Here is a 27,468-nt window from a genome sequence, read left to right as displayed (position 1 = left end):
CAACGACGATAGTGACAATATGTGCCAGACTTGAGAGATGCTGGCCAACAAATGGGTAAATAGGAGTGGTTGAGCAGCAATCCTCATATTTTCATTGAAGAAGCGTCACTCGCAAGTTTTTTAAGTGAGGCCTTGAGAGTACCACACCTCCCAGCAAACCTGCGCAATATAACATTCTGTGTGTATAACACACGTACCTCACCCAGTAACTGCTGCACCTCCGCACTGTCATCACACAACGCCCGGTGATCTTCCCAGAGATGCTTCTCCAACTCGTGCTCCACGCTGCGATGAATACGCGGTGTGTTTGGAGGCAACGACAGCAAAAGCGCCTCAGAGGAATTACTTAAAACGCGATTGGCTATGATGTTGGTGCCGCCGCTGCTGCCACCGACGGGCGCGCCACGGTTACCCCCAGAGTTTTCATTGTTTGTGTTACCGTTGCTACCTTTAAGATCGGATCCACATCCCTTTCCCAAATACGAGGGTGGTAGGAACCAACCGGCCTGAACGCATAGCTTCAGCCGTTCGCAGATCGCAGGCACACGACGAACCTCCTCCTGCACAGCCTGGTAACTGTCCTCCGAACTGGGATCGGTAAGTTGCTGCTGTTGTCTCTTCTTGCACTGCTTAGCTGTCGCTAACTTCCCAGGTCTCGCCCCCCTTCCTTCCTTGCCTCCAACACCGGTGTCTACAACGGCTGACGTACCGCTTGCCCTAGTGCTAACGTCTGACTCCTCCGGCTCCTCTACCGATGCTGCCACCGTCTCTTGCGTGAGGGTCCGCAATCTGTCGAACAGAACCTTCGCCTGCTTGCCCACTTTTTGGAGAGACATCAATGCCACGTGGTAAGGCACATTCTCTCGCGATTCAAGGATCATATCCTCACGTAAACGCTCCCGCCTCACACGCTCCAGTAGCCCATCATACCAGAAGGGTGAAGCGGTGGGTATTGGACAAATGTTGAGTGGAACCGATAGTTGGGACTCAAGAGGAGAAGCACTGCCAGATCTCGCGTTGCCACCAACAGCGAAGGAAGTTCCGCCATCACCATGATCCCTGCTGTTCTGCATTTGTGATGAATCCAAGTGATTGGATAAAGAACTGGTACCCATCACTGCCAAATCCTTCAGGTAACTGCGGCGGTGACCGTTAATCATGGCGATCTCACTCGCGGCATTGGCCGTCGCGGAGACCTCATCATTCGTGTCCTCCTTGTTCGGGTTCCCGTTGTCGTTGTTGTTACAACTCTTACCATCGTCATCCTTAATCTCTCGAAACTTCTGAGTGAGCCACTCCTGCCTCTGTCGTTGCGTCTCGAGAATGGGGTGCTTTAACATCAACGAAACTAAGGGATGTGACGATGCTATTAGACGATCATCCGTGTCTTTTTGAGATTTCGCCACTACAGCCTCACGAGAAGCCCTCGACTCGGGTTTGCGGCATCCAACAGCTGCCGCAACTGCTTCATCGCACCTGCCGCTTTTTCCATCGCGTAAGACTGTCCTCAGCATATGCAAACGATACTGAAGAACCGCCTCCGAGACCAACTTGTATCGCTCCATTAATGCCTCAACGGGTGGAGGCAAAAGTGTTTCATCCGCGCCGTTAACGTCCGCAGGACCTGTGCCAGAAGCGTTGGCATATGTCCAACGATCAGCCACCACCACGAAATTACCGAATCTTTCGTACATTGTGAGAAGCTTCATAGTGGCATCAAAGTTAAAATGATGTGGCGTTGCTTCTTCAACGTCGTTATGCCGTGATAGAAATGATGGCTGGAATTGTGGGCTCTCCAGGTTTAATATCCGATACTCATCTTCACTTACCGTAAAGAATGAAAAGGGGTCCGACCCTTTATAAGCGTCAGCGACGGAAAATTCGGTCTCGGGGGGAGCTAGCAAACATGCCTGCGAAATCCACGATTCTTGAAGTTCTTCCTGTACGCGCTTGTGCTTTGCACCTCCACTTCCCATTTCGGTCCTTCCCGTGGAGGCTCCCGTGTCCGCAACCGGCATAGCAGCAACGACCAAAGAGCCAGTAAGTGCGCTTTCCACCTGAAGTGCATCAGCCCGGACCCAACGGTAACCACAGCCTCCCATATGTGCAGACTGATGGCCTAACTGTTGCGCGGATTCGTCGTTGCTATTGTTTCCACCCTCAGTCAGCCGATTCTGAACCACGTGGTTTCGCTGCACGAGGAACCACCGATTCATCGCTGGTACGGCCCACCTTGAGTCGCCATTCTCACCACCCGCTGATTTTGCAGCCTTTCCTCCAGAAGTTGTCGACGGCACAACACCAAACATGTCTGGTAGCGCAGGTAGTCCGTTCAGGATCCTCCTAGCACTGCCACCGCCCTTCCCATCAGCAGTGGAAGTCACAGAAGTGTTACCCTGGCCAGCAGAAAGCGACTGCTCAAGCCGGTGCAGTTCCTCCTCACTGAGATAGCGGTTGTTATACATAAGGCTCGCAGCTTCACGCCTCAAACCTCTCAACGGCTTCCCATCACCGTCATAAAATTGGCTATCTCGCTGCCGCTTTAATCCGAGAGTAGTAGTACTAAAGGCATTAACGCCTTCCGCGTTCCCCTGCTCTGAAGAGCGCAAGAGGGAAGAAACTATCCACTGCTTTTCCATCATCCATCCTACTGAATCCAAGGGGCATAAACACAAAAAAAGAAAGAAACAAAACAGATATAGTTATTCCCTCCCATCACCACCAGCGCAACCTACTTACACATTCATACGCGCACACGCACAAGTATAAAAAATGTATGTAAATACCAACGAACACACATAGACTCTTTTTTTACCTTTCACTATAGATTTTTTTTTAAAAAAAGGGTCGACATTTATTAGAAGAATCAACCCCACTTTGTGGCAGAAGAACCCTGAAATTTAGCTGGAAATACCCACAGAAATCCTGACCTCCTACCTCACCGTACAACCACAGGTGACAAATAGTGGCACAACCTTTCAAAATTTTCTAACCCCTTCCTACGCCGTTCGTCGCGTTTGCGTAAGTCAATCCCTACACATCTCGTAAGGCAACGAAGAGGAGCAAAAGTAAAACAATTCATAAAGTAATGAAATCTCTTCTCCACTAACAATCAGATGCCGCACTCACAAGCGGGGAAGCGCTCTTCATGCACCACATTTAAATGAGTTTGTTTTTGTGGAACCCGTCTCGTCTTTGGAAGTCTAAGCTGCCCAAAGCGGACTTGGTTGTCTTACTTCAGCTCAATTACAGCGGGTTAAGACTTATTGGAAACAGAGTGCCCTCGCTTAAGCGACATCCTCCCACTCATGCAAGTCACCCTATGAAGCAGTTGCGAAGTGACAACTTGGGGGTTTGAACTCAACGAGAGCAACTCCGGTGAGTGGCCAATGACCGCCTTCCCTAACGCTGTGTTTAAACCGTCAGTGTCGTGTTGAGCATCTTTACCACGGGAAGTGGACAGAGAAAGGTTGTCCCCAGTTACTTCGTCAACAAAACTGTCAGGCACCGACGCAAAGGAGAGTTCTTGTTCCCTGTGGTATCTCATAAAGCGCTGCAGCATTGTTTCTTCCTTACCCACAGTTTGACCTTTAGTGTCATCAAGCGCATTTAAACCGCCGGGTAACTTCCTTGAGTCATTACCCTTCTTTCCATCCACAGATGCCTCCACGTGTCCAACTCCTGCTTCACCGTCTTGTTCCTGCCGATAATTCTGTGCAAGTTTTGCGCGCAGCTTATCGTCGACAATCCACAAACCTCCCGACTCCACGAGGTTCGCCTTCCGATCTAGTCGTTTCTCGTTCGCAATTCCACGTACACGGTCTTGCCTGTTCTTTTCATAATTGTTTTGGGTTATAGTGGCAATCTTCGTGAGGTATGCGCTTCGATCCTTGTTGCTAACATACTTGTAAAACTCTTCCCCGTGACGAACGCTTTCGCCCCACGCTTTCACCATCTCTTGAAGGACTTGAGGATCCACCTCAGGAACCCGTTCTTCGTCAAACTGGGTGGTGCCCTGACTCTCAATGCCTCCCATATCACACTGAGAGACGTTAGTCAACTGACTCCCCGTCCCAGCCACCGTTTGTGGTGGTGTCGCTGATACATATGAGGAAGAATGGGGTAGACGAACAGCATTGCGGCGCTCCATAGCTGCGGCCAGGTGGCCTACAGCTCGACGGCTAGACGCAATAGACAGTTTCGACTCGAAAAGCATGTTATTCATCGAAGCCACCGTCAACCGCACGGGGGCGCAACTGGCTCCCACGCGTCCCATTAGCTCGTTCTGTTCACGCGCCTGCGCAACCTCTTCCGGCGTCCATCGGTGATTTTCAATCACATTTCGCCGGAACTCACGAAGTTTTTGAATTTCGTGTGCGCTAGGTAGTTGGTCTCTTGCTGTTGAGGAACGTTCAACCTCAACATCGCCCGTGTCATTGGCCTCCAGCTCCACGTGGCGTGCGCAATAAGACATGACCTCATTTTCTGATGGCAGTTGTAAAGATATTCGTGGTAAATCAACGTACTTTTCCTCACCTTCAACAGAAAGTGTTATGAGGAACTTCTTCTCTCGCCATTGAAGGGGGACAATATTAGTGGAAGAGGTTCCACCGCCAGCGCCGCTCACATCCCCGTTACTATCATTAACATTCGAGTTGATACTTCCGCCAACTGCGGGTACCTCCCGCCGCACCACTTTCAACAAGCGAGACCAGCGGTGCTGAGAGGGATCCTCCTTACTGCTACGGTACCGCACAAAGAAGTGCAGGGGAAAACTATTTATACAACTCATAAAATGTGGCAAATCTCCATACTCGTAGATGAACGACGATTTGAGTGTGATGGCACTCAGCTCCTCCTTAGAGATTATCATCGCGTCCACTCAACCAATGGCAGTCCCTTTGATCACCTTCACCTTACAAATATAACAACTATACCTCTCTCCGAACTGTTAGGGATCACTTATTCCTCTTGTAGTTCAGCCACCTCCCCGAAGAGACAAACTGCTGCATTTTAAACAACGTATATATATATATATATATAATGGAAAAAAGCAGGAAGACAGTTAGGAGATACATTTGAACAGAGGGCTGCGGGAAGAGAGACAGCAATGACGGGATGGGAAAATCTCGCTTAACGCGTCAGGCCCTACATGGTATGTTAGTGTGATGCTGAGTTGAAACATTGTGCCATAACAATAGAACTATTGCAAACCGTAGCTTCCTCTAAAATAGGTTATAGTGCACACAAAGAGAGGGGGAAATACGGAGAAGTACGCATGCAACACATACATGTGGTCATGCGTTGCTACGAGTACCGCAAACATATGCATATATAATATATATATATATATAATATACGCCCTTCATATCCACCGTAAAGGTACAACGCCGTATAAAAAAGGGGGCAGCCAAAGGCAACCCGTGTTCTTGTGTACATACGCAAGACTCCAGCTAACGGCCGTTACTTCGCTTTATCTCTCTCCCCCCTCCTCCCTCCCTCCGAACCGTTGGTTGAAACCACCACAAGAAAAATAAAACAGAGAGAGGGGGTGTGAAAGCGAAGATAGGGAGAGAGAAGAACTTCCATCATTACTACTCTCTACAAAAACGATTAAAACAAACAAACAACCACACACAAAAAAAGAACAAAATAGGTGATTTTCCCCTCTGTCTTCCCTACCATCTTCGTTTTCTCCTTCCCTTTACAATCCATCCATCAAATAGGGAAAACGCAGCCGCTTCCGCCATAAGCCTCCTCCCACCTGTGCTAATATTTATATTTATAAACGACACACAGCGCGTGGACAAAGGGGGAAATTGTGCCGTGGTGACGACAATGTGGAGAAAAAGAAGGTAGAGAGGAGGCAAAAGCAGAAATAAGGGAGGAAAGATATCCGGCGGGGTTCGAGGCCGTGATAGAAAGAGGAAAGAAAGGTTTAAAGAGGGAAGACCCCTCCCCCCCCCCCCGCAAAAAAAAAAACAAATAAACAACAATAATGAAGCGGAACAAAAAAACAAGGCGAAAAGAAAACAAGAAGACAGCAAAAAAAAAAAAGGAACAAACAGAAGGTAAACCAACCTCCGCCACAGCGTCTGGGGTGAATTGTACAGGCGATCAAAGCGAAGAAGGAGGGAAGCAGCACATCAATTATCAGACAGATAACTGTTATTACCGTCTTAATGAGGGTAAAAAAAAAAAAAAGAACATGATAACGAGACACTTGGGCACGCAAAACGTGAAGGAGGAGGTCTCAGCCACGGTTCAGACAAATAAAAGCAAAAACCATAAAAAACAACAAAAAAGCTCCGCCACTTCTTCCGCATGTGCATGTGCTGCTAACCAATAGTAATGGTGGCAACATCTTTTTCACCTTACATATAACCTGCGTTACTGTTAGAAGGTTGAATTAAAATGTGCAGTACGTTGAGAGAGTGATGGTGGACGGGAAAACACTATTTAAAAGAAAAAGGACCGAAAGAGAAAGGTGGAAAAGGAGGCGAGTCGCACACGAATAAGTCCAATGTTACCGCCATTACACGACAATCCCGCTTTAATATTCCTTCTTTTCATACTCCAACGTTTCGCTTTTCCTCAACCATGCTTCATTACACCACCATACCCCAACGCATTCACTTCGCCCCGCTGCAACCCAACCGGAGGCTCCTGTGCGGCGAAATAAACAACCTGCAAAAGCGGTCCCTCTTCAACCAATCTCTAAGTTTTTACTACAGAATCATTTAGAAATAAAGCATCGTTTAGCTTTGCCTTCAGAGCTGTTTCACCCACACATACCACCCATCAACTTCCATCCCATTCCTAACTTCCATCTACACCTCCTTCGACCCCCTTTGGCTTTTTATTTACTTCCTTTCTTTGTTTTTTCTAGGCATTTCCATAATCAGTAGTTGCTTCCCACCGAAATGCTAAGCTTTCACGACGAGGAGGAAGAGGCGTGGAGGCGACGTTCTAAGGTTTACACCGTCAAACGGCCTGCCATTGCTGTCCCATCAACAATGAAGGCAGCGGCGGGTTATAAAAATCAGAAAGAAAGATAAGTGGGGAAACATGAAAATAAAATGAAAATAAAAAAAGAAACCTCCCTTTCCTTTCCCCTTCAGTCACTGATCATTTCCACTGTATGTGCGTATGAGCACGGGAATGGCTCGCCAAACAATAATGATAATAATTGGTATACAGATATGTATGTGTAAGGGGTGCACACAGAAAGGGATGTGTGCGGAGAGTTCGCTCAGGCAATAACAAGATACAAAAAAAGCAGGAAAACATAGAAGTAAAAGATGAGTGAAGGGGAAAACAAAGGGGGACTACAAAAAAAAAAAAGAAATTAGTGCCTGTACATGCGCTAGCGTCCCAGTGTTCTGGTGAGTTTCACGTATTGGGGGAACGGGTGCAGGGAGAGGCTGGGCAGCGGTAAATAAAGGCTTCAGGAAGAAAACCACGGGCATCCATCCGTTACATCCCCCTTCCCTTACAATAGCATCAGTACTAATCTTCACCCCACTTTCATTCCGTTTCCCTCCCTCCCCCCTCCCCCAATCACTTTCCTCTGAAGCAGAGGCATACGTAATACACCCAAACAGGGCCGCAACCTGTCTCCTCATAACATCACCGAATACTTGCCACAGCATCCCTTACCACAGAGAGCGACTCCGGGTTAACCACGAGGCGCCTCTGTCCACTTTTGTACGACCAGCTCCCCTGACAGAAGAACCCTCAGCTCCACTACTGCCGCCGAATGCACCGCTACTACTACCCCCAGAGATTCCGGCTAGTCTCGATTCCATACCTGTGAACCCGGCATTCACACCTCTGCTTGCACTGAATAACCGTGGAGAAACGGGGCTTGTTACCGTCGCCCTCGACGTTGTTGCGTCGCTTGCACGATCAAAACTTGCGACAACATCGGCCACGTTGTGAAAGAACAATAGCATCACCGAAACGTTATCCGTACTCCCGCGGCTGACAGCAAACTCAGCAAGTTTTTGACAACAGTTATTTATCGCCCGCTTAGTGGCCTCCGGCGATGAACCTACGTCAGGGGTATAGCTTAGGAAGTCACGAACGAACTGTGTCGCCTCCTCGTTCTGCACCGCATCCCACAGGCCGTCGCAAGCCAGGAGAAGGAACTTGCTAGAGTCTGTCAGGTTAATCTGCCGCACATCGGCAACATTAGAAACCATCAGTTCGCGATTAGATATAAACCGATTCCCATTAAACTTGAATTCGTAATCGCCTAATGCGCGGCTCACCGCAAGAACACCACAAACCCTACCAAGCTGTACAAAGCCACCACACTGAAGGATGCGTGTGTGTTCCTTTTTATTCAGGGGTTTATGGTCTTCACTCATTGGTATGGTCGTATTGCCATCATAAAGCACAGCGCGTGCATCCCCCAGACAAGCAACATACAGCATTCGTCCATGAACTGCCGCGGCAATAAGTGTCGATCCTCCAGAGCCACCAAAACCAGCTGAAAGTCCCACACCTCCGCTACCTTTTCCTATTGAATGAAAAATCGCCCGGTCTGCTTGTATAATGGACTCCACAAAGGCTAGTGCGTTATTTTCCCCGAGTGCGGGGTGGGCAATGAAGTTGTCTGGTACATGCTTTGCGGCCAACTCCGCGACACGGCGGCCACAGTGGCCGTCAAGAATACCCAACAGCGACACGGGCTGCCCCACAGCTGTAGTTGCCTGCAGACGGATGAAGTGTTCATCCTCCATTGTTGGTCGAAGGCCTTGCACGCAACCAACGCCTGCGGTAAGTTTGATTGGTAAATTGAAAGATTTCCCTGTGCTCGCCACTACACGGAAGTCGTAACCAAGCCCGTTCTTGCAATCAGTGGCGCAGCCAAACACCCCGCTAGGATTGATCGACAGCTGCTGCGACTCTGAGAGGGACCGTGGGGCGGGTACACCCGCCGTTGATGGCATTTGCTGCGACCTCAGAGACGCCAGTGGCAATAAAGATGGTGATGGTGGTTTCGAGCCCCTCAATCGGTTGCTTCCTTGAGAGCTTTCGGCGCCCGGGCAGTAAGAAGGGAGACCCAACTGAGTGCCAACACCATTGAGAACTTGAGTCATGTCAAACGGATCCGTCGAATCTTGCTTTTGCCGCCGTGCGTCAGAGCATCGTGGGGTCACTGTGGCGGCACCACCACCACGTCGCGCTGGATTGGAGGGACACAGTTGGCGTGGGGGGACGGGTAGCAAACGCTGGCTACTGTTGCCGTTCAGTGCGAACTGTAGTTGTCTTATGCCAGACTTTGATCTGCTGCTTCCGGGTGGTTGTGGTTTCTGTGCAGGCTCCTCACCTCCTTGATTTAACATCCGCGTGGAAGGTGGACCTGAAAAAACACGGCGTGGATACCCAGAGCCACTGCCTACTCTCTCACCGCTAATCAATGTGGAACCGCCGAGAACCGCCGCCACGTTTTCGCTTGAGTTGCAGTTTATAGCCCCTCGGTGAAAATAGCGTCGAGGGGGAGAGCTGTTCATTTTTATAGTTCGTGGCGAGCTTACTTCATTGTTGTCGCCGACAAGGGGAGGCCTGTCTCCATTGTTAAGGTGATCACCTCCACCACTACTTTTGGCGGTGCTGACGTCCTTAGTTTTTCCTGGAACTGTGCTTCCCGTGAAAAGGGCGTTAGTTGTTTGATATGTTACTTGTCCTGCTCTCTGGACCTCACCTGGACGTCCCTGACCATCACCAGAGTTGGGTTTCCTGGCGACGTACGGCATGCTGCTGCCAATCCCTCCGTCACGCGATGTCGGTGACTCAGCTACTCCATTGAGGTTACCCTTGCCTGCAGCATCCGTCTTCTCTGAAAGCTTCGCTGTGGAAAGCGGAGGCTTTCTAACACTGGTATACATTCTTGCAACTGATTTTGCACTTGATGTGCCGCCTCGAACTCAAACCCACCTCTTTGCCTGCCCGGTACTCTTTTCCCCTTTGTCCTTCCTCTCTCGGAAGAGAGTCTATGTTCCCTCCTTCAGTTTTCACCGCTGTCTGCCTGTGCCCGTTCAACGGTAAGTCGAAGCTTCCCTCAACACGACTTCAGAATGTTCAAAAAGAAAGGAAACGGAAGAACTTTTTTTTTTCGCGGAAGGCTTCTCCCTCTTTCTTCACCCTTCTAACCACGCCAATACAATTGGTGGGGGGAAAACTTACTGGTTTTCCTTTGCCCTTCTCCGTTCCCTTCCTCTTTTCCTTTTCTCCCCCTTGTGATGAAAAAAAAATTGAAAACTTTTCACTCTGATTGACAGTGCGTATGGGAGTAGGAAGAAAAAAGTTTGATGCCCTAATGGTGGAAGAGGAAGAACTACCAACGTTCCCTTTTCTGCCTTTACTTTTCCCTCTTTTTTTTCCTTTCTCTTTTGCCTCTGCAACTCTCTGCTTAACTTCGTTTTTAAATTCCGTTGCTTCCTCTCACGATGCTTTTTTTTTTTTCACCCCCCCCCCGTGGGCGCCTCTGCCTGTTCCTTCACCTCCCAGTTTCCTCACTATTTCCGTCCCTATACCAACTAAAATGACGATGACAATAAACAAGTCCTTATCTAACTATTTCCCCTTCTCTTATTATTCGCTTATATGACTAAGTGATTATCACACAAGCACACACACACACACGAAAGGGCAACCTTCGAGATTTTTATGTATTGAATGATGGATCAGAGAGTAGTCACCGTGTCGTCGTGAACTACTCCAACTCGCACCCGACTACCCGCTTGCCGCTTGCCGCTGCTGCTGAAAGCCAACACGCTTTGTAAGTGTGCCAGTACCTCTAAACCTACTATACGCGTTTGCAATATATATATATATATATATATATATATATATGTTATGTATTAGTTGTTTGGTAAAGACAACACAGACACGAAAAAGAAATGGTGAAAATCAAAAAAAAAATAATAATATGACAGCAGTAAAAGAAAAAGGAAAAAGGATAAAGAAAGAATGGGAATACATTTAAACAAAGTCATCGGCAAAGGCTTAGTTCTTTGTATACATTGGTAAGCAATGATACGGCAAAATCACACACACATACACGCACTTACCGTTCGATGACGTTAAACAGAAAAAATTAAAAAATAGCGTTTAACAAAGGGTGAGATAAAAATGTAGGAATGAGTAAGTAACCGACACCTGCTCGATATTTAAATGGTTGGGGTACCCGCTGTGGCTCAGTTGCCTTATTTCTATGAAAGCACCAAGTAGAACTCTTCCGTACGGCTGCGATCAGAACGTCACCTCGTAGCAAAGTCTCTCCGTAGTAGGAAAAGTGCACGACTCGGGAACAAGACGCTGTCACATTTCCCTTAGCGCCGGTTAAAATACTTACACATTCACAAACAAATACGGACGTAAATACAAGATATATATATATTTGTGTGTGTGTATACATATACGCGATATACTCATCATTCACTCCGTTGACGCTTCGAGCCAAACTCCCGCTCCACCCTCGGAACCGCTTCAATTTTCTGTGGCGGCGACACTACACCACGTACCATCAACTCACGTCTAGCCACAGTGCCTATAGCCATGAAAGCAACGCAAGTAAAGAACAAGTCGCGTTTGTACGTGCGGAAAAAATTCATCGTACGCTGCGTGAAGGATGCTTTACCCCCGCCCACGCGCTGGCGTGTGTTACTCATCGCTACCGCAAGTTGCCTACGTTTTTCCACTATCCGCTCCGTTGACCTTCTTTTTCTTCTCTTTTTTTTTCCCCCTGTCCCTCTCTGTGCCCCAGTTCTTCACGCTTCGTTATGTAACGGGTACCACCTCAATTTCGTTTATCAAGGTGGAAAACACGCAAACAATATATATATATATATTTATTTATATTTATATAACCTACCCTCCGGAGCCAATCACCACCACCATCACAACAACAACAACAACAGATATAGGAGACGTATTGGAAAAGTAGTAGAAATAAAAAAAAAGAAACAACAAACAAGCGCTGTGATGAAGGAAAGTATCCGTTACTTCGTCACCACGTCTGAGTAACACGCAGTATTCGTGTGTCATACCAAGCATCGAAGTACTGAGATGGAAACCACAAGAAGAAGAGGAGTACAGGGGGGGGATTTAAAAACGTTTCAGACTTCTCTGCGGATAATTCACTTCATGCTCACTCCATGGAGTACAGAAAAGTTAGCATATACATGTATTTTCATCACCGTAGGCAGACTGGGGTGAAGGGCGGTGCACACGAAACGGCGGTTGTTATGTTGTTGTTGTTTTTTTTAGACCACTCCGGCTCTTCGAATGGGGTAACGCCACGGTGGCCTATGACTTGTGAAGCCGGACTGCAGCTGACTACCCATTCGTGACGTGCCCCCGTAAGACAACACAAAAAGAGAGTGGAGGTAATGACAATAATTATAATAACTATGACAATTTATGACAATGACAACGGGAAGGGTGAACCGAAAAGGGAGTTGGAAACCCTTTAGCGGAATGAGCATTCACTTACGTCACTGACGGTGGCGGCAGCAATGATCCATATGGGGGCATCATTCAGACCTTTCTGAGAATGAGCATGAAGTGGCGACAATGAAAACTGTACCTAGAGTCCCCGTTCTTTTACTTCTAACAACGAAAAGTCACGCAGGTTTTGCTGAAACTGTTTCACTCCACCTCACCACTCAAAACAAAAGAAAAAAAGAAAAATAGAGCAAACAGGAGAGAGGTTAAACAGACGTACAATCACACCCAAAAAGACGCACTGTTCACGGCACGGTAAAAGTTCACGTGCAATCTTCCGCCGCTAAAGTTTTTCTCATAAGATCGAGTCGTTTTCAAAAAAAAACAGTTTATCCATGCGACAATAGTTTATACTTTTACACTTCCAAAAGTAAAAAAATACACATTCAACTACTCCTCCTTTCCCGCTGCCATCAGCCACTGTCAAACTATCTTCAGACCACTCGGCTGGTAAGTGCCTCGCCCCCGTGCACATAAAGGAGTATAACAATAATGAAGTCAAACGGCAGTAAAGGGAAATTCAAATGGAGCAACTTACAGACGTCGATGCGTTGTCGGGTTTGAAAACGTTACATGGCACCATATGTCCGAAAGAAGAAAAAATGAAGAATACATGTCGTGCAAGTGGCTAGCAACCACGCGGTGCAGATGAGCACCCCTTTGAGCGTAGCAACGATTACACAACATACCAGGGATAAGTGGAGGGGCCCACCGCAACACGAGAGGAAAAAAAAGAAAAAGCACAGACAACTGTCGGAAACAGAGCAGAGCGAAACCATCCACCCGGGGCATTGCAACTCACTTACGGTACAACCGCTAAGGAATCAAGAGCCGCAACACCTGCCATGACGCCACCATCATCCGCATCCGCAGGTTTCGATCGAACAGTATATCCAGCAAAGGTGTTGAAAAGCACTGAAGAACCATTGGTGCCTACGCTTGACCCCTTGGCAGCACTGAGAATAACGCCAAAAATGCCAACTTCAGAACACATGTTGCGCTCTAGTTGAACCACGTCACCACGCGCCAGCAAACTCCCCGTGCTGACATGAAATTGTATACGCGACATGACGACGTACTCACAACGCACCTTGCTGTACGTAACCGGATCCCCCTCCTTGGTTGCCTTCAGTGCCTTCACCATCGTCTCGCCAGAGAGAAGATTACCACCGCCCTCCAACTGAGGTTTTAACACAAATTGGTCTGGCCGCTGAAGTACATCATGAATAACTTTCTCCACGGCTTCCTCACCCACTTCCTTCGGGTTCAGAGAATATTGAGGTACGAAGTGCCGCTGGAGCAAGCCTGCTTTATCCGAATCACCACAGAAAGCGACTGGTACAAGCACACGATCCACGTCACACAGAAGTTGTTGCAGTTTCTTGAATGTTAACAAATGGTAAGGTATGCTTGGACACTTAATGGCGCTGCTGCGCTCCAAGGAAAGGCGAGCGGCCCATGTGGCGTCTGTTGGGAAGTCCTCCGGCACGTAGGTGCTGCGGAAGTAAGCAACTGCTATCGGATAATGCCCGTCAACAACAGCAAGAGGTGGTTGCTCGGGGCTGATGCTGTGAAGTTTCAGTGACAAGTGGAGCTCCTGAAGTGTTCGAAATATGAAGCGAATGCGGTGCTCCTCAAGTACTCTCATTAGCAGAGCATACTGATCGGCAGTGTTACGTTCATTCTCCTGAACAACAACGAGCACAACGGGCGCGGTGTCAAGCACCCCAAGTTGGTGTATTTCACCGCTTCCTACTTCATTCTGTTGAAACTGCTCCCACGACGCACGAAGTGAGGCAAACTTCTGCTGCTCCACCCACGCACGCACTGCGTCCGCTATTGCTTTTGGTACAACATCACCCGAGACACTTCTCTCCAATCTGCAGTTGCCCTTACCCCATATCCAACTCATGTTCTCAACTCCGTCATCATCCTCCTTTCCTCTTGCTTTCTGCAGCACTTGAAGATACGCAGCGATGTGTTGATGAAACTCAGTGATGAGAGGCGATAGACCGGCGAAAGAGCAGCTGATGGTATTGATTTCAACATTCTTCCAACGAGACGCCGTCGTCGACAGCATCTTATCATAAACCCCTTCACGCATGTAATCTGTGCGGAATATACCGAGCATGAGCTGTTGGAACGGCCCTCCGCTGAGGTACACCTCTTGGAGCATGTTCAGGAGCTTCCCAGTGAAGTTGACATCGCTGGCTGCCGTCTCTTGCAAAGCATCACGAAGGAAAGTAAAGTTTCTAGCTGTATTGTCGACGGCCTCATTCCATAGCGGCTGCATACAACAGAGAGTTCCAAACTCACCGCGAGAAATCATAGATGGCTGAAGCGTCACCGGAACGGGTACTCTGCCGGGTCCTGCAGATTCCTTCATCACCATCCCCAGTTCATGGCATTTGGCGGCGAATTGTTCCGCATACCTCTCGGCTCCAAGCTCCAGCAACAATTTTAACACCATGTGGGAACAGAAAGTTAATGAACAATGAAGTCCACACTTGTGTACACTATAAGGTGAATCACAATCACGGGAGAGAGGGGTGATTCAACGCATAATTCAACAAGAAAAGGGACGGGTATAGAAGAACGGTATAAATCAATAGCTTAGCAGGTGATAAAGCAACTTTTTTCTTGCATTTTCAAATGATTTAGAGGTTTCAAAGGACTGGTAATGTGCGAGGTGAGTTCCCTCACAAAGAGAAAAAAAAATTGAAGAGTTGGCTGATAAACACGAAAGGTACAGAACCACATGCGTAAACATATATTTATGCAGATGTGTATGGATGCTTGAATTGCCTTGTATATGAAATATATTTATTTAACGGTGTAAGACCTCGACTGGGAACACAACAAAAAAAATCAGTGTAGTAATCAGGGCGACGTGTGTTACGGGCAACTTCTCGGAGCGAAAAAAAAAAAAGAGGATGGAGGAAAATAACGGGGAACACAAGCAAAGTTAATTGAAAACTTTTCCACTAACATTCGGTCCGCCACCGTCTTGCGTCATCATTTATTTACTCACCCGCTTCCCGTTCCCTCCACCACTCTCCACCTCAGGCTTGCATTCGGTCCAAAAGAGCTTCACTTGCTTATTATTATTATTTTTTTTCCACACCTCCCCTTGCACTCACGTGCTCACACACAAACGGTATCTTCCTCACCACCAGCCGCACTATAATCTCAACATTTCTTTTCGCGCGCCACGCATCGCTGTACGCACACGCAAACACACACTTAAACATACATGCGCAGGAAAAGAAAAAAAACAAGATGTCCACACGTTACTCTATGGAACTTGAAAATTAAAAAAAAAACATTGTGGAGAGAACAAAAACAAATTTGTATCGCCTTTTCCATCGACGCTACTCCTCACCTCCGCTGCTGTCAACTAATCACCAAAAACTGTCAAACTTTGGTGCAAACACACGGAAAATGAGGCACAACCGAAGGAAAAAAAATGAAGAAGAAAGTGGGACAGATAGAGAGAGAGAGGCAGAGGCAGCGAAGATATATATATATATATATATTTTTTTTTTCCTTTAATCTTTCAGACAAGCAGGTAAATCAACTCAAATGAACAATAGCAATACGCCTCTGCATACTACCTGGACAACTCCCCTAGTGATGGTCCTATATGAATCTCTGCTTTGAATGGGACATCCAACTTTACGCCTGGCCATAAACTACTAATGACTTCGGAGGTGGAGGACATTATGGCGGATACGTCGTCCATTACCTCGTCTGCAACGGATTCGTGGGCATCAATCCAAACGCAATCGTGAACGGTATTAACAAGAAACGCCTTATCGTTGTAGTTACGTTTTGCATAGAAGCGACGAATAATCTTTCCACACATAATTTGAACAATTTCCCCAGCCAGTCCCTGAACGGGGTAATTTTTCAGTCGTGGCACAGCCTTCTTATCCTTCGTGAAGTCAAATTTGCTTCCCGTTGGTACCACAAAATAATGCATCGGTTCAGTCAAAAGCACCATTCGACGCATCGTGGGGGGCCAAGATGTTGCATCTAATGTACGCAACTGCAACAAGCGATCGGCACCCGCCTCTACACAGTCCGTTACAAGCCTATAGTAGCGTCCCAAGTCCTTGTAATGCTGTTCCTCGGCGGCAATCAGCCGCACAACCTCCGTCTCACTAAGCCCCGTCGTTGTGGCTATGGTTGATGTCCCTGCACCATATTGACGTTGAAACGAAAATGTTTTCGCCTGCTGCCGTAGCTGAATATAGTGGGGATCCTTCACCTGCTTCACTTTGTGTATTACATCCTCGTAGGGCTCTTTTGTCATGAGAGAAACACGTAGGCAATGGAAATCCACATTGTCGTTAAGTTCCTGCAACATGCGGGCGTCCCGACTGAGAGCAGCGAGCACCACAACTTCCAACTGACTATAGTCCGCCTCAATCATACGACCAGCACGCCGACCGAAGCGAGAGACGATTAGGCACCTCAAATCTTCCTTGGGAATGTTCTGCAGGTTAGGCGACTGTGAAGAAAGTCGACCCGTCGCAGTAACGACATGGCAGAACTCACCGTGAACACGATTTTTGCACTCCGGTAAAACTGCCCGAAACAGAGCACCTTCTTCGAAGAGCTGCATTTGCTTTTCCATGAAACGCAATTGCTGAAGGGCCTTGAAAAAGGAGAGATCCACCTGTTTTTCATTCGAAAGCAACACATTGATCCGCTCAATGGCGTCCGCGCCGGATGACGCACTGCGGCCACGCAGTGAGCGATGAAGCAACGGGTGTAGCCGTTCGGGAGTAACCATCCACAGCATCCCACGCGTCGAGGCCCGCTCTTGCCCATGTAACCCAAGCGCCTGTTGACCATTAAACCCCACTAACGCAAAGGGCAAGGGATGGGCCGTACGGAATGGGTCTCTTGCCGTACCAACTAACGAGGCACAATGCAGCACCAACGCCCTGCGTGTGTCCTCAAACCCTCCAACCGCAGCAAAGTTCCGCGTGAAAGCCTCCCAGTTGCTGCGGGAGGACACGCCGGCCTGTTCAGCACCATTCACAAGTCCTAAGAAATCATTCTCAAACGAATCACCTCCCTCTGGGGGAGGTGGAAAGGCGCGATTGATGTCACAGAAACAGACACGTTCGAGGAGGGACCGTTCTTCATTTTCTTTACCAAGAACAGTTTCGGCGATCGTCTGTATAATGCCCGTGTCTACCAACACAGCCGTCTTGTCGAAGGAACAATGAGTGAGAATGACGAGATTTCGAAGGTCATAACTGCGTCTGCCGTACTTCTTGAGTGGTTGGAGCGCTCGTAAAGGCCTGTAGGCGGCAATTTTCTCCTTGAGTTGAGTTATGGTAACCAGCTCGGGTGAGCTCATTACTGGTAAGACGTCATCGATCGCAACAGTGTGCCGCAGTTCATCATTAGGATCACTAGAAGGGCAATGGATGGTGATCACCTCCAGAAAGCTACTGGTCCGTACCTTACATGTCACTACCACAATAGCCGTATTGTTGAGCAAATTATCCAATGTATTGTCCTTCAGATACTTGTCAATAATCTTAAGGGTTGTATTCACTGCGTTGGCCGTAATGGTCGCTGCTTCAGCAATCTTGTTAGCATTATTGTTGTTACCGCTGTTGCCTGTTCCTTTGACCCCAAGGAGGTTCTCGGCGTTTGTGTACAGCTCAGGGACAGGGGTTGTTGTTAGGCGGCATACTGCATGTGGAAAGATTGCCGTCACAGGAATGCGGGGAATGTGAGGTGACACGTATCGCGTACCCAGATGCCGACACAACGCGCCACCGTAGATGATTGTGCTGATATCCTGCGTAGAGCGAACGTTAATCTTACGTCTCACTTCATTATCCATTCCTTCCGTGAACACCATGATTTTATCATTAACTGCCTTCTCCAGTTCCTCCCGGGTCCTTTTCAGGTTACGGGCAAAGGCTGTAATGTCTTCTTGTGGAGCTATCTGAAGCCCACGTAACTCCATTTCAGTACAAGCAAGAAGACCATCCATACGATGCACGATCGATATAAGCTGCCGAGTATTCACCGCAATATCAAGTTGTTTCTCAAAAATTATCTTCAGCTTCTCCAGAGGATGCAACTTGGTCTGCACCGTGTGGTACTGAAGGAGTGTCCGCTCCATTGTGGTGAGGTTGTGGTTGTTGAACCCTTTAAGTAGGTACTGTGCGTACTGTGCACACCAAATCCTACCACCGTTAAGGAGAAATTCTCGAAGTCTGTTGCTGCCGCGAAGAAAAAGCAGCGCACGCTTCACGTCCCATGCAATGATTATCCCACTAGAGGCACTAGATGCTGATGCAGCTAATGATATCCCCTTATGCCTTATGGTGCTTGTATCACTAGAGCCAGTAGGTAATTCCATCGGAATGCATTCCTCGGGTCTAACGAAAGCCTGCACGTCGCCATTGGGAGCGAGCTGCGCTGTGAGCGTCTTCACTGGTGGACAACCTGTTGTCTTTCCCGCTCGTGCCGTCTCCCCCATGCCAAGGGTCGCCCAAAGTTGGCCGTGAAACTCCAATATACCATTTCGTGTAGAAAAGGGATTGTCAGCTCGACGTGCCGCCGAGATGTTCGCCGACTTGACATCTACAAAGAAACAGTTGCTACGACGCAAACTCTCGCGGAGTGCCTTCTCCTTCTCGAGTCGTTCAGCATTGTTGAAAATCGCCTTTATATGCTCATCTACCTTGCGGTTTAACTTTCCCAGCTGCAGGAGCGCGTTTGCACCCGCAGCGCCAGCCGCACCGCCCATTCCCACCTCTGCGACTCCATAGGCGGAGTTGTGGTGAGAAATATGTCCTAACGTCGACTCAAGAAACTTAGGCAACACCTCACGCGTAACGCTTCGCCGGTGCAGATGAACAAAGCTCTGAGGAGCCCGGGGCACTCGAACTGTGCCATCCTCCTCCTTCATTAACCCAATCCACGTGTGCCGCGAAAACGTATCTAACGCCTGTATAAGCGTGGTGGTTAACGTCGGGCGACTCGCCCGAAACGGCCCCAGTTGATTCTCTATATCCTTCAATAGTATCGATATCTGACGTTTGCCCTTACGCACAGATGGTATTTTTGAAAAGGCTTCTGCCGCCGTTCCGGAACCGATAATGTAAATGACGTTCCTCCCCCCAAGGAGAAGGGGATCCACAAACTCACCAGTAAGAAGATCTTGCATAGGTGGTACGCCCAAGTTGACTGCTCTGGGCCCTAGAAAACTCGTTGCGCTCCCCGCAGGTGCGGAAACAAAAATTAACAACCAAGATTCCTTCCTGCGAATATCATCAGCTACAGAGTTGTTCGCGCCAGATGTAACCTCCTTAGTGGAAGAACTACATGGAGTGCCGCTGGCAGACGATCCCTTACGTGCAACATGCCTCAACAGTGTCATCGCCGCTGTTGTCAACTGTGCGTGCAAAAATTTCTTGTTCAACTGGAGATGCCCGCCGTTGGGGCGGAAATCAAACGATGCGGTCACAATTGATGCCGGTGAGCAAGATGCTGTTGAGTGAATAAAGCTCTTCCAGTCCTCCGCAAATGCACTGAGTACAGTGTTACTAACAAGCTCCTTGTCTACCTGCTCATCCCGCTTTACTTTGCATAGCACCTCACGCATTTTGCTGTACGAAACCAGCACATGATCCGGTTCCTCCCACTGTTTGGGTGCAGGAGAGCCACGGTGAGAGTTAGAGACAGTACGTTCCACCCTACTGTACACTACGGCATTCTCCAGTAGGACGGCGCTGGCTGCTGAGAGGGTTGGGACAAAGAGCATAACCCATGACGCACAAAACTGACGAACCCAATTCATGTAAGTTGTGTGTACGTCCTCCAACCGACAGTTTAGAGTTGTACCAGAGGCAATGTCCTCAAAAGTAATGGGAAAATTTAACTCCCGCTTAGCTGAATATGACACGGCAATTACACGGAACGCCTTTCCTGGTTGCTGCATAAGCGTGGCTACTCGGAGATTCAGTGGATCCTCCTCACTCCTACCAGGCTTACCTCCCTCCGTCTCAACACCTTCGGTAGTGCCAACTCCTTCCCCTTCTTCCTCTGGCGCCGCCGCTACGTTGGATGATTCGGTTGTCTCTCGCCCACCTGTCAAACTACTGCCAACACCAGCATCACAATCTCCTGCACTCTCCTCTTCCGCTGCTCCCTCTGCCATTGGTCCAAAGTCATCATCTGAAGTAGTAGCCATAAACTCTCCCTCACTTTCCTGCGATGACTTCAACCCCTGTGAATGTCTGGGGCCCTTGCGTGGCGCTCGTGAAGAGGCGCCCGATCGCGCAACCCTCGCTGGTTTGCGCGAATTCGTGGCCCTCGTTGACGCGAACCGGCGTGGCTCATGCAACCCCGCGCGTACCGAGTTGGGAAGCAGGCAAAACCAGGACCTCCGCCCAGCTGCGGCGCAACACCACACTACTGTCTGATCTGCCGAGCGCAAACGGAGAGGGCCCTCTATGGTCCCTGCACCAGTAGACTGCTGACACACCGCGAACCGTGCGTAGCGACTGAAAGTACGTCGCATTCAAAAATACGGGCAACTGAGCAGCACAGGGTGCGTAAACTGCTAAAACAACGGTAAGAGCAAAAATAAGTCTATTGGATAATTTATGGATCGTGGTTGTGTATGTGTGTGTGAGTGTAAAAACCAACCAGAGTCACTGGTCAACGTTATTTTCTCTATCCCCTCGCCCGCCTCAAGTGTCAGCAGTGCGGTTGCAACCAACAGTTGTTGGGCTTTGTGGGATTGTGTCTATGCTCGCTTGTACGTTTATTCGCGTGTGTGTTTGTAATGTGTGTATGCTGACTTCGTTAAATGCCTCCGCCTGTCTTTTTTTTTTTTGCACCCCCTCTCCCTACTTCTTCTTTGCCTTATTATTTTTTCCTTGAACGGATATTTGCGCGCCCAGTGGGACTTTCTTGCCCCCCTACCTTACTCTAGCCGCCGTCTCCTCCTGTGCGACCTCCAAATATTACCGTTCCCCTTTTATTTTTACTTAGACGAAAGTTTGAAATGAAAATGAGGGTAGTTGAACATATATATATATATATATATGTGCACTGGAAGGTAAGAATATCTTTGCAGACACCACGCAGGGAATTACAACGGCGAAGAAGGGCAAAAACAAATAACAAAACGTGTGCAAAGCAACAGCTTTGTTCTTCCAATGAAAACGCTGTACCAGTGATACAGCGAAGAACAGGTTTCACGTACATGCGGACGCACGCATCGATAGCCTACCGCAGCCCATACTTCTCCGCGTTTAAAGAAGCACAGTAATGCGGAGAGTATTGAGGAGTTTCAACCCTGAGAGTTCTCAATTCCCCACCACCGCCACTGCCTCACGCGCTCCCTCTTTCATTTTTTTTTCCTTTTTCCGGTCCCCCCCCCCTCCTCCTCCTTATTTTGCTTTTATCCACCTTCTTGGCGCTCCCTTCGTTGGTCCCAAGAACTATTATAATAAACCTCATGCACTTCAATAACGAAAAGAAGCTGAAGGCCACACCAACGCAACAAACGGGGCCTCCTCAGAACGGCTCCACATCCGGTGTTTGGCGGCCGTGTTGACTACATCCACATTTGCTTCTTTCCTCCAGCTCGACCCCTCTTCCTTCCACGTCTTCCGTCGCTTCTTCTCCCTGTCTCCCTTTCCTTCCCTCAATTAAAAGTTTTTAAAAAAAATGAAGATAACAAAATCGTGTGTGGTCCCCTCACTCAAATCAGGATATTGGGGGTAGCAACGCCCACATGCGCTCTCTCACACGCCTATGCGTCATCCCGGAAATTGATAACAGACAATCATGGATTAAATATTACACTGATCTCTTCCAAACATCCCGGTATCGTCACAACCACCGACACCTACATGTTGCACCTTCCAAACCACCACTACCTATTTTTGTTTATTTATTTCCCTCTTTTTGTCTTATTATGGTTTTCATTTTTAGACACATTTGTTATCGCGGATATATTGTTTTGATCCTTCTTTTCCCTCCTTCATGTGAACAGCACCCGACGCTATGGCAGTAACTTCTCCAAGTTCTTGAAGTTTCGCAGCCCCGCGGAGCACTTTCTCCCAGATTTCCCCACAGTTACGAACGAATGCAAACTTTCAGTTAGTTTTGCGGTCGGGCCCGTCTTTTGCAGCAGCTGTTCCCTCTCCGAAAGGATGTCGATGAGAACACCCACAACCGCATCAATATCCTTCTCAGACGTCGCCGCGCCGGTAATTTGCACAATAACACGAAGCCATACGTCATTAGGGGTTGCGGGATCCTCAATCAGTGCCGAATATACATTCTCAGTTTTCTTTTTCAGGGCAACGAAGAGCTGAAGAACCAGTTGAGGTTGTTCCGCCATAATAATGTACTCCAATCCTTGGCGATATTGTTGCTGTTGTATTAATTCAGTTGTTGTTGATAACACGGTCTCGGGAGAGGGACGACTCACTAGCTGTGACCCCGTTCCAATGGCCAACTGTTGGTTCGTCACTGCCTCGCGCAACGACTCAAGTTCTTCTCGAGTTTTCTTCATTTCGGTGATAACATCCGAGGCCATAATCGCCTCCAATTCCCGCTGAAGTCGAACGTTATCATTCTCTAGCGCCGTCAGTAAACCATTAATATCTCCAAACACTTCCGCAAGCTCATTTTCCACAACGTTACGCACAGTCTGTTCTACCTGCGCAAGAAACTGTGAGGAACTCTCCTTCAGTACTTCATCAAGGCGTGCCTTCATTGCACTCTTCTGTGTAGTCCGCGCACGGTTTACCAAAGCGTGCCGCACTCCATGTTCAAGATTGGCCATCATAGCATCCTCAACACCACGGGTTAATCCGTTCGCGATGCTTTGTGAAAGTGGATCAAGAATAGATAAAAGCACACAAGTCTCGAAGGGAGTAAACCCTGCAGAGTTGGACAAGGATGCATTTTTCTGCCGTTCTTGCTGTTGCTGTAGCTCTGTCATCTGCGCTTCAAGGCTTAAGCTTAACAACTGTTCATGTGCCCGGTGGATGGTGTCGGGAGTCAACTGAAGTACTTGCAGTGTGTTTTTCATGACGGAATCAAGTCGCTCCAATTCCTGGTGCACCTCATCTTCAGTTTGCTGCAAAACAGTTGCGAGCACGCCATCAGTTGGAGCCTGTGGCAAAGAGGCGTTGTGAAGCGCTGGCCGTGAAGAGTGCGTGAGGTTATTGGCATTGACAGCGGCCGACAGCTGGGCGCTTGCGGGACTGATGGAAGAACTACCGTGACCGCGGCCGGCAGAAGCCGCTAACGATTTCGACAAGGCCGGTGTGAATACTTTGGATGCGCCCGCACTACTGCCGCTACCAAGACCCGCCGTTACGGGTTGGTTGCTGTAACCATGCAAAGCTCCACGCTGCGTAGCATTCGCTGAAGCAGAAGTTACATCGGGTGCACTTCCTGTTGCCGTTGCGGTTGCTGGTGAGGATGTGTTAGACGATGCTGGGGGTGCCATTCCAACACTGCATATCCCAAGGCGATTAACCAGGTTAGCGATAATACTACCAGTCGGTTGAGTGGACGAGTTCGACTTTATCTTTGTGCCAGTGGTGGGGGCCAACACATTACTTGCCGGCTTCGCTGCTCCAGCAGGACTCCTACGTGTGTTCAAGGGACTTTCCCGCTTGCCAGCGCCACTGGAAGCATTGGCCTTAAGCTGCATGACTGTCAAACGATCGTCATTGTCAGCCATTATATAAGACTCTCCGCCTACGCAGTTGAAGCAAGTCCCACGCCGGCGCACCTGCCACGGTAGAGTATACCGTGTGCACGTAAATTCCTTCGGAGACTGGATCCGAACCACCGCTAACTTCCGTTTGTCATTGAACACTGCAAATGAATCGCGCGAGCCCTCCAGCGACACGATGGTACCGTCAACAGCAAACTTTCGTAGCAATGTCGGCTCTGACGCCCCACTCAGCGACCACTGATATACTACCCGCGAACAGGAAGCAACGAGAGTTGTCTTCTCAGCGTGGGGTGTATCCAGCAGGTGGAGTGAGTGAACAGGAGCTCCCTCACAGCAGGACCATGGTGGTGTGTTGCGGTTCTGCAAAGTGCAAGCAGCGACCATATTTGAATCCGTAGTGAAGGCAAACCAGCCACCTGACCCCACAGAGCAGAGAGTATTTGCAGTAACATTACTAGCCAACTTCCGCAGAGCCGTGCTGTTCTGCTTAAGCGTCGCAGTGAGAGGGGTGTCACGGTATAGCGCAATGAGGGCGGAGGAATCAAGGATGCTCGCCTGCTGGTCGTGCAGAACCAATACGTCAGGCCGCTTATTTTCTGCATTAATAAAGAATGAAAAGCACGAAATGGTGACGGGGTCGGAGAGCCTAAAGTACATGTTAATTGTAAGCTCTGCATCAGCTGAAGGGCGCCCGGTTCCTCCCTCCCCGCTGTCTGTCACAACCCAAACGAAAAACTCCCCCTTGCTGGCAGACGCTGCGACGTTGCTTCGATAATTTACAAAGCGAACGGAATGAATTGGTGTTGTGTGGCCACGCACAGTGCCTCTGGCAAGGTTCAAGCGCTTTACCACCCTCAGAGAGTTGCCCTTTTTTGTGGTGTAAGTAATGTAATGCTGAGAATCGGCAAACACACGCGGCACTTCAGGCACTTCAGTGAATTTCGCAACATCGGCGGACCACATGTGCCCCTCGCCATCATTGCAATCCGCCTCACCAAATAGATCCACAGTGATGGTCATTTAAGTGGAACCCTATGAAGCGCAACAACCAACGTCAACGAATCCAGTGTGTCGTTGGGTATGCAAACCCCCTCCCCCAGTTTTTCTTTCCTTTCTTTGTAAATAAATATATATATATATATATATATATTCTTTTTCCCTCCTCGCACCTCCTTGTCACGGCTGCTATTTTTGCTTTGAAAGCCGCTTTGCGCAACGGTGCCTATACTCACTAGCGTAAATAAACAATCGCCACTTTACTAAATTAAGATTTAAAACCTTTCTTCTCACGACTTTCCTCTTCTTGTAATCCAACCCCTCCATTAGGGAAGCAATGTGAGCACACAAAAATAAATAAATAAATGAAGAACAAAGAGAGAACAAAGGACGATCAAAGGAGTAAAAACTCATTTTTCAAAAAAAAAAGGAGATGGGAGATTTTTTTTAAAAATGGGTGACCACGTGTAATTCGTTCATTCCGCCTCTGCATTATCACCACAATAATTAGTGTAATTACATTTTCTTCCCAAGGTCAATGTGGAGGAATATACCAGGGAGTCCATGCATTATTTAAACAAGCAAAAACAGCAGCAGCAATAACTCAAAAAGAAAAACAAAAGGGCCAGCAATCGCACCAATGAATTTTTTTTAAATTATGGGGCGGTGTTGCAACCACCTAAATGTCATAATGCCTTAATTTATTTCCCCTTCATTTTTTTTAATTTAACTTATTTTACTTGTAAATTCCCTTCCTCATCTGAGGGACCCTTTTATTCCCTTCAAATAATGAGATTAAGCAGATATGTATATATTATTTATATGAGTAAATCACGCACTAAAAAGATGGTAGAAGGTAGCTTTAACTAAGAGCATTTTAAAAAAAAAGAGAAAAAGAAAAGAACGAAAGCAGAAATGGAAATAGAAAAGAAAAGAAGGAGTAATCGCAAAGATATGAAAAACTGCAGCGGTGTAAAAGTGAAATATAAATATAACAAATCGAAATATTACCAACGGGTTCATACGAAATAACTCGTGGGCAAACATAAGCAGAAGCAATTGAGAAACTCTGAAAAGAAGAAGAATTTTAAAGGGAAATTAGTCGACGTGTAAAAAAGAAAAAAAAACGTGCATAGTTGTGAAACACTGTAGCAAATTATGTGCGTTTTCCCGTGCACTTGCATATGTTAAATTCTTTTTTATCCCTCTCCTTCCTCTTCCTCCTCCTCCTCCTCTTCCTCTTTCCCTTTTCATTTTCATTTTCTTCTTCTTCCTCTTTCCTTTAAAAAAAAAACATGCATTTTCTCGTTTACTTCTTCGTACGCAATAATCATTACATTTAGTGTATATAAATATAATTAATTCTTCATTTATTTATTGTTTATCTTTTTTTCTTTTTCTTCTTCTTCCTTTTGTCCTTTTGTTTGTGCGTTGGCGGATATGGCGGCCTCAGCGGCAATAACAAAAACAATCAATATCGGGAATAAAAAAACAAAAAAAAAAGATAATTGCAGCCAACGCAATGAAAATAAAAACAAAACGGAAGAGAAATTTTTTCTTCAAAAGAAAAAAAAGGAAGACGCACAAATAACACAGACTAAAAAAAAAAAACGACATAAAAACCGAAACAGACGAGAAAAAAAAAGAGGGGAAAAGGGGGGAGGCCTGAATTTTGGCAACATGTGCGCTTTCACAAGTGGCAGCAACAGTAACAAAACATCTGAAAGCAAAACATGATATACAAATAAATATATATATATATATTTATATTTATATTTATATTTATATTTATATTTATATCTCAAAAGGTGGGCAAAAAGAAAAAGAAAAGAAACAAGTGGAAGGTGGAATAAAACAAGTAATTAAATCAATCAAATTGTAAAACACAATTTTTCTTCTTTTTGTTTTACAAAAAAGGGAAAATGAGGAAAAAAACATAAGGACACAATAGTGCGAATTGCAACGACAACAAAAAAAATTAACTGACTAGGCACAACATCAGTTCCTCCACAGACACATAAAGATTTTTGTCTGTTCAAGAAAGTAAAGTTGACGAAATGAATAGAACAAAACGAAAAAAAAAACAACAAAGAAAAAGGTGAGAGCGACTGAAATAAAAAATGGGGTGTCGATCGAAACCAACAGTAGAGGGAAAAACAAAACAACAGAATCGTCAGCCACCGAAGTAAAGATTACTCTCTCTCTTT

The 27,468-nt window shown here is 47.4% G+C and overlaps 7 protein-coding genes across 7 annotated transcripts, besides 14 other annotated features; all 7 read right to left on the bottom strand.

Moving 5' to 3' along the window:
• Positions 1-27,468: part of a sequence feature (sequence corresponds to BAC RPCI93-5F10) that runs on past both edges of the window.
• Tb927.7.4040 (hypothetical protein, conserved) lies at positions 84-2,642 on the bottom strand (the record flags this gene model as incomplete). Its single annotated transcript, XM_840934.1, has 1 exon — positions 84-2,642. The coding sequence occupies one exon, from the start codon at positions 2,640-2,642 to the stop codon at positions 84-86; it is 2,559 nt and encodes an 852-aa protein (XP_846027.1).
• On the bottom strand, positions 3,257-4,873 carry Tb927.7.4030 (hypothetical protein, conserved; the record flags this gene model as incomplete). The annotated part of the gene is made up of 1 exon (XM_840933.1): positions 3,257-4,873. The coding sequence occupies one exon, from the start codon at positions 4,871-4,873 to the stop codon at positions 3,257-3,259; it is 1,617 nt and encodes a 538-aa protein (XP_846026.1).
• Positions 5,024-5,043: a microsatellite.
• Positions 5,325-5,359: a microsatellite.
• Positions 5,972-6,070: a sequence feature (T-rich).
• On the bottom strand, positions 7,656-9,896 carry Tb927.7.4020 (protein phosphatase 2C, putative; the record flags this gene model as incomplete). Its single annotated transcript, XM_840932.1, has 1 exon — positions 7,656-9,896. The coding sequence occupies one exon, from the start codon at positions 9,894-9,896 to the stop codon at positions 7,656-7,658; it is 2,241 nt and encodes a 746-aa protein (XP_846025.1).
• Positions 10,832-10,863: a microsatellite.
• On the bottom strand, positions 11,445-11,681 carry Tb927.7.4010 (hypothetical protein, conserved; the record flags this gene model as incomplete). Its single annotated transcript, XM_840931.1, has 1 exon — positions 11,445-11,681. One exon carries the CDS (start codon positions 11,679-11,681, stop codon positions 11,445-11,447), a length of 237 nt encoding a protein of 78 aa, XP_846024.1.
• Positions 11,846-11,878: a microsatellite.
• Tb927.7.4000 (glutathione synthetase, putative) lies at positions 13,319-14,986 on the bottom strand (the record flags this gene model as incomplete). Its single annotated transcript, XM_840930.1, has 1 exon — positions 13,319-14,986. The coding sequence occupies one exon, from the start codon at positions 14,984-14,986 to the stop codon at positions 13,319-13,321; it is 1,668 nt and encodes a 555-aa protein (XP_846023.1).
• Positions 16,033-16,052: a microsatellite.
• Tb927.7.3990 (mitochondrial DNA polymerase I protein C) lies at positions 16,127-21,076 on the bottom strand (the record flags this gene model as incomplete). Its single annotated transcript, XM_840929.1, has 1 exon — positions 16,127-21,076. One exon carries the CDS (start codon positions 21,074-21,076, stop codon positions 16,127-16,129), a length of 4,950 nt encoding a protein of 1,649 aa, XP_846022.1.
• Positions 21,588-21,607: a microsatellite.
• Positions 22,571-25,285, bottom strand: Tb927.7.3980 (immunodominant antigen, putative; the record flags this gene model as incomplete). Its single annotated transcript, XM_840928.1, has 1 exon — positions 22,571-25,285. The coding sequence occupies one exon, from the start codon at positions 25,283-25,285 to the stop codon at positions 22,571-22,573; it is 2,715 nt and encodes a 904-aa protein (XP_846021.1).
• Positions 25,388-25,415: a microsatellite.
• Positions 26,141-26,198: a sequence feature (T-rich).
• Positions 26,468-26,539: a sequence feature (GA-rich).
• Positions 26,624-26,683: a sequence feature (GA-rich).
• Positions 26,744-26,917: a sequence feature (T-rich).
• Positions 26,998-27,061: a microsatellite.

This window comes from Trypanosoma brucei, chromosome 7 (assembly GCF_000002445.2).
Source record: "Trypanosoma brucei brucei TREU927 chromosome 7, complete sequence".
NCBI lineage: Eukaryota > Euglenozoa > Kinetoplastea > Trypanosomatida > Trypanosomatidae > Trypanosoma > Trypanosoma brucei.
This window is presented reverse-complemented; position numbering and strand designations above follow the sequence as displayed.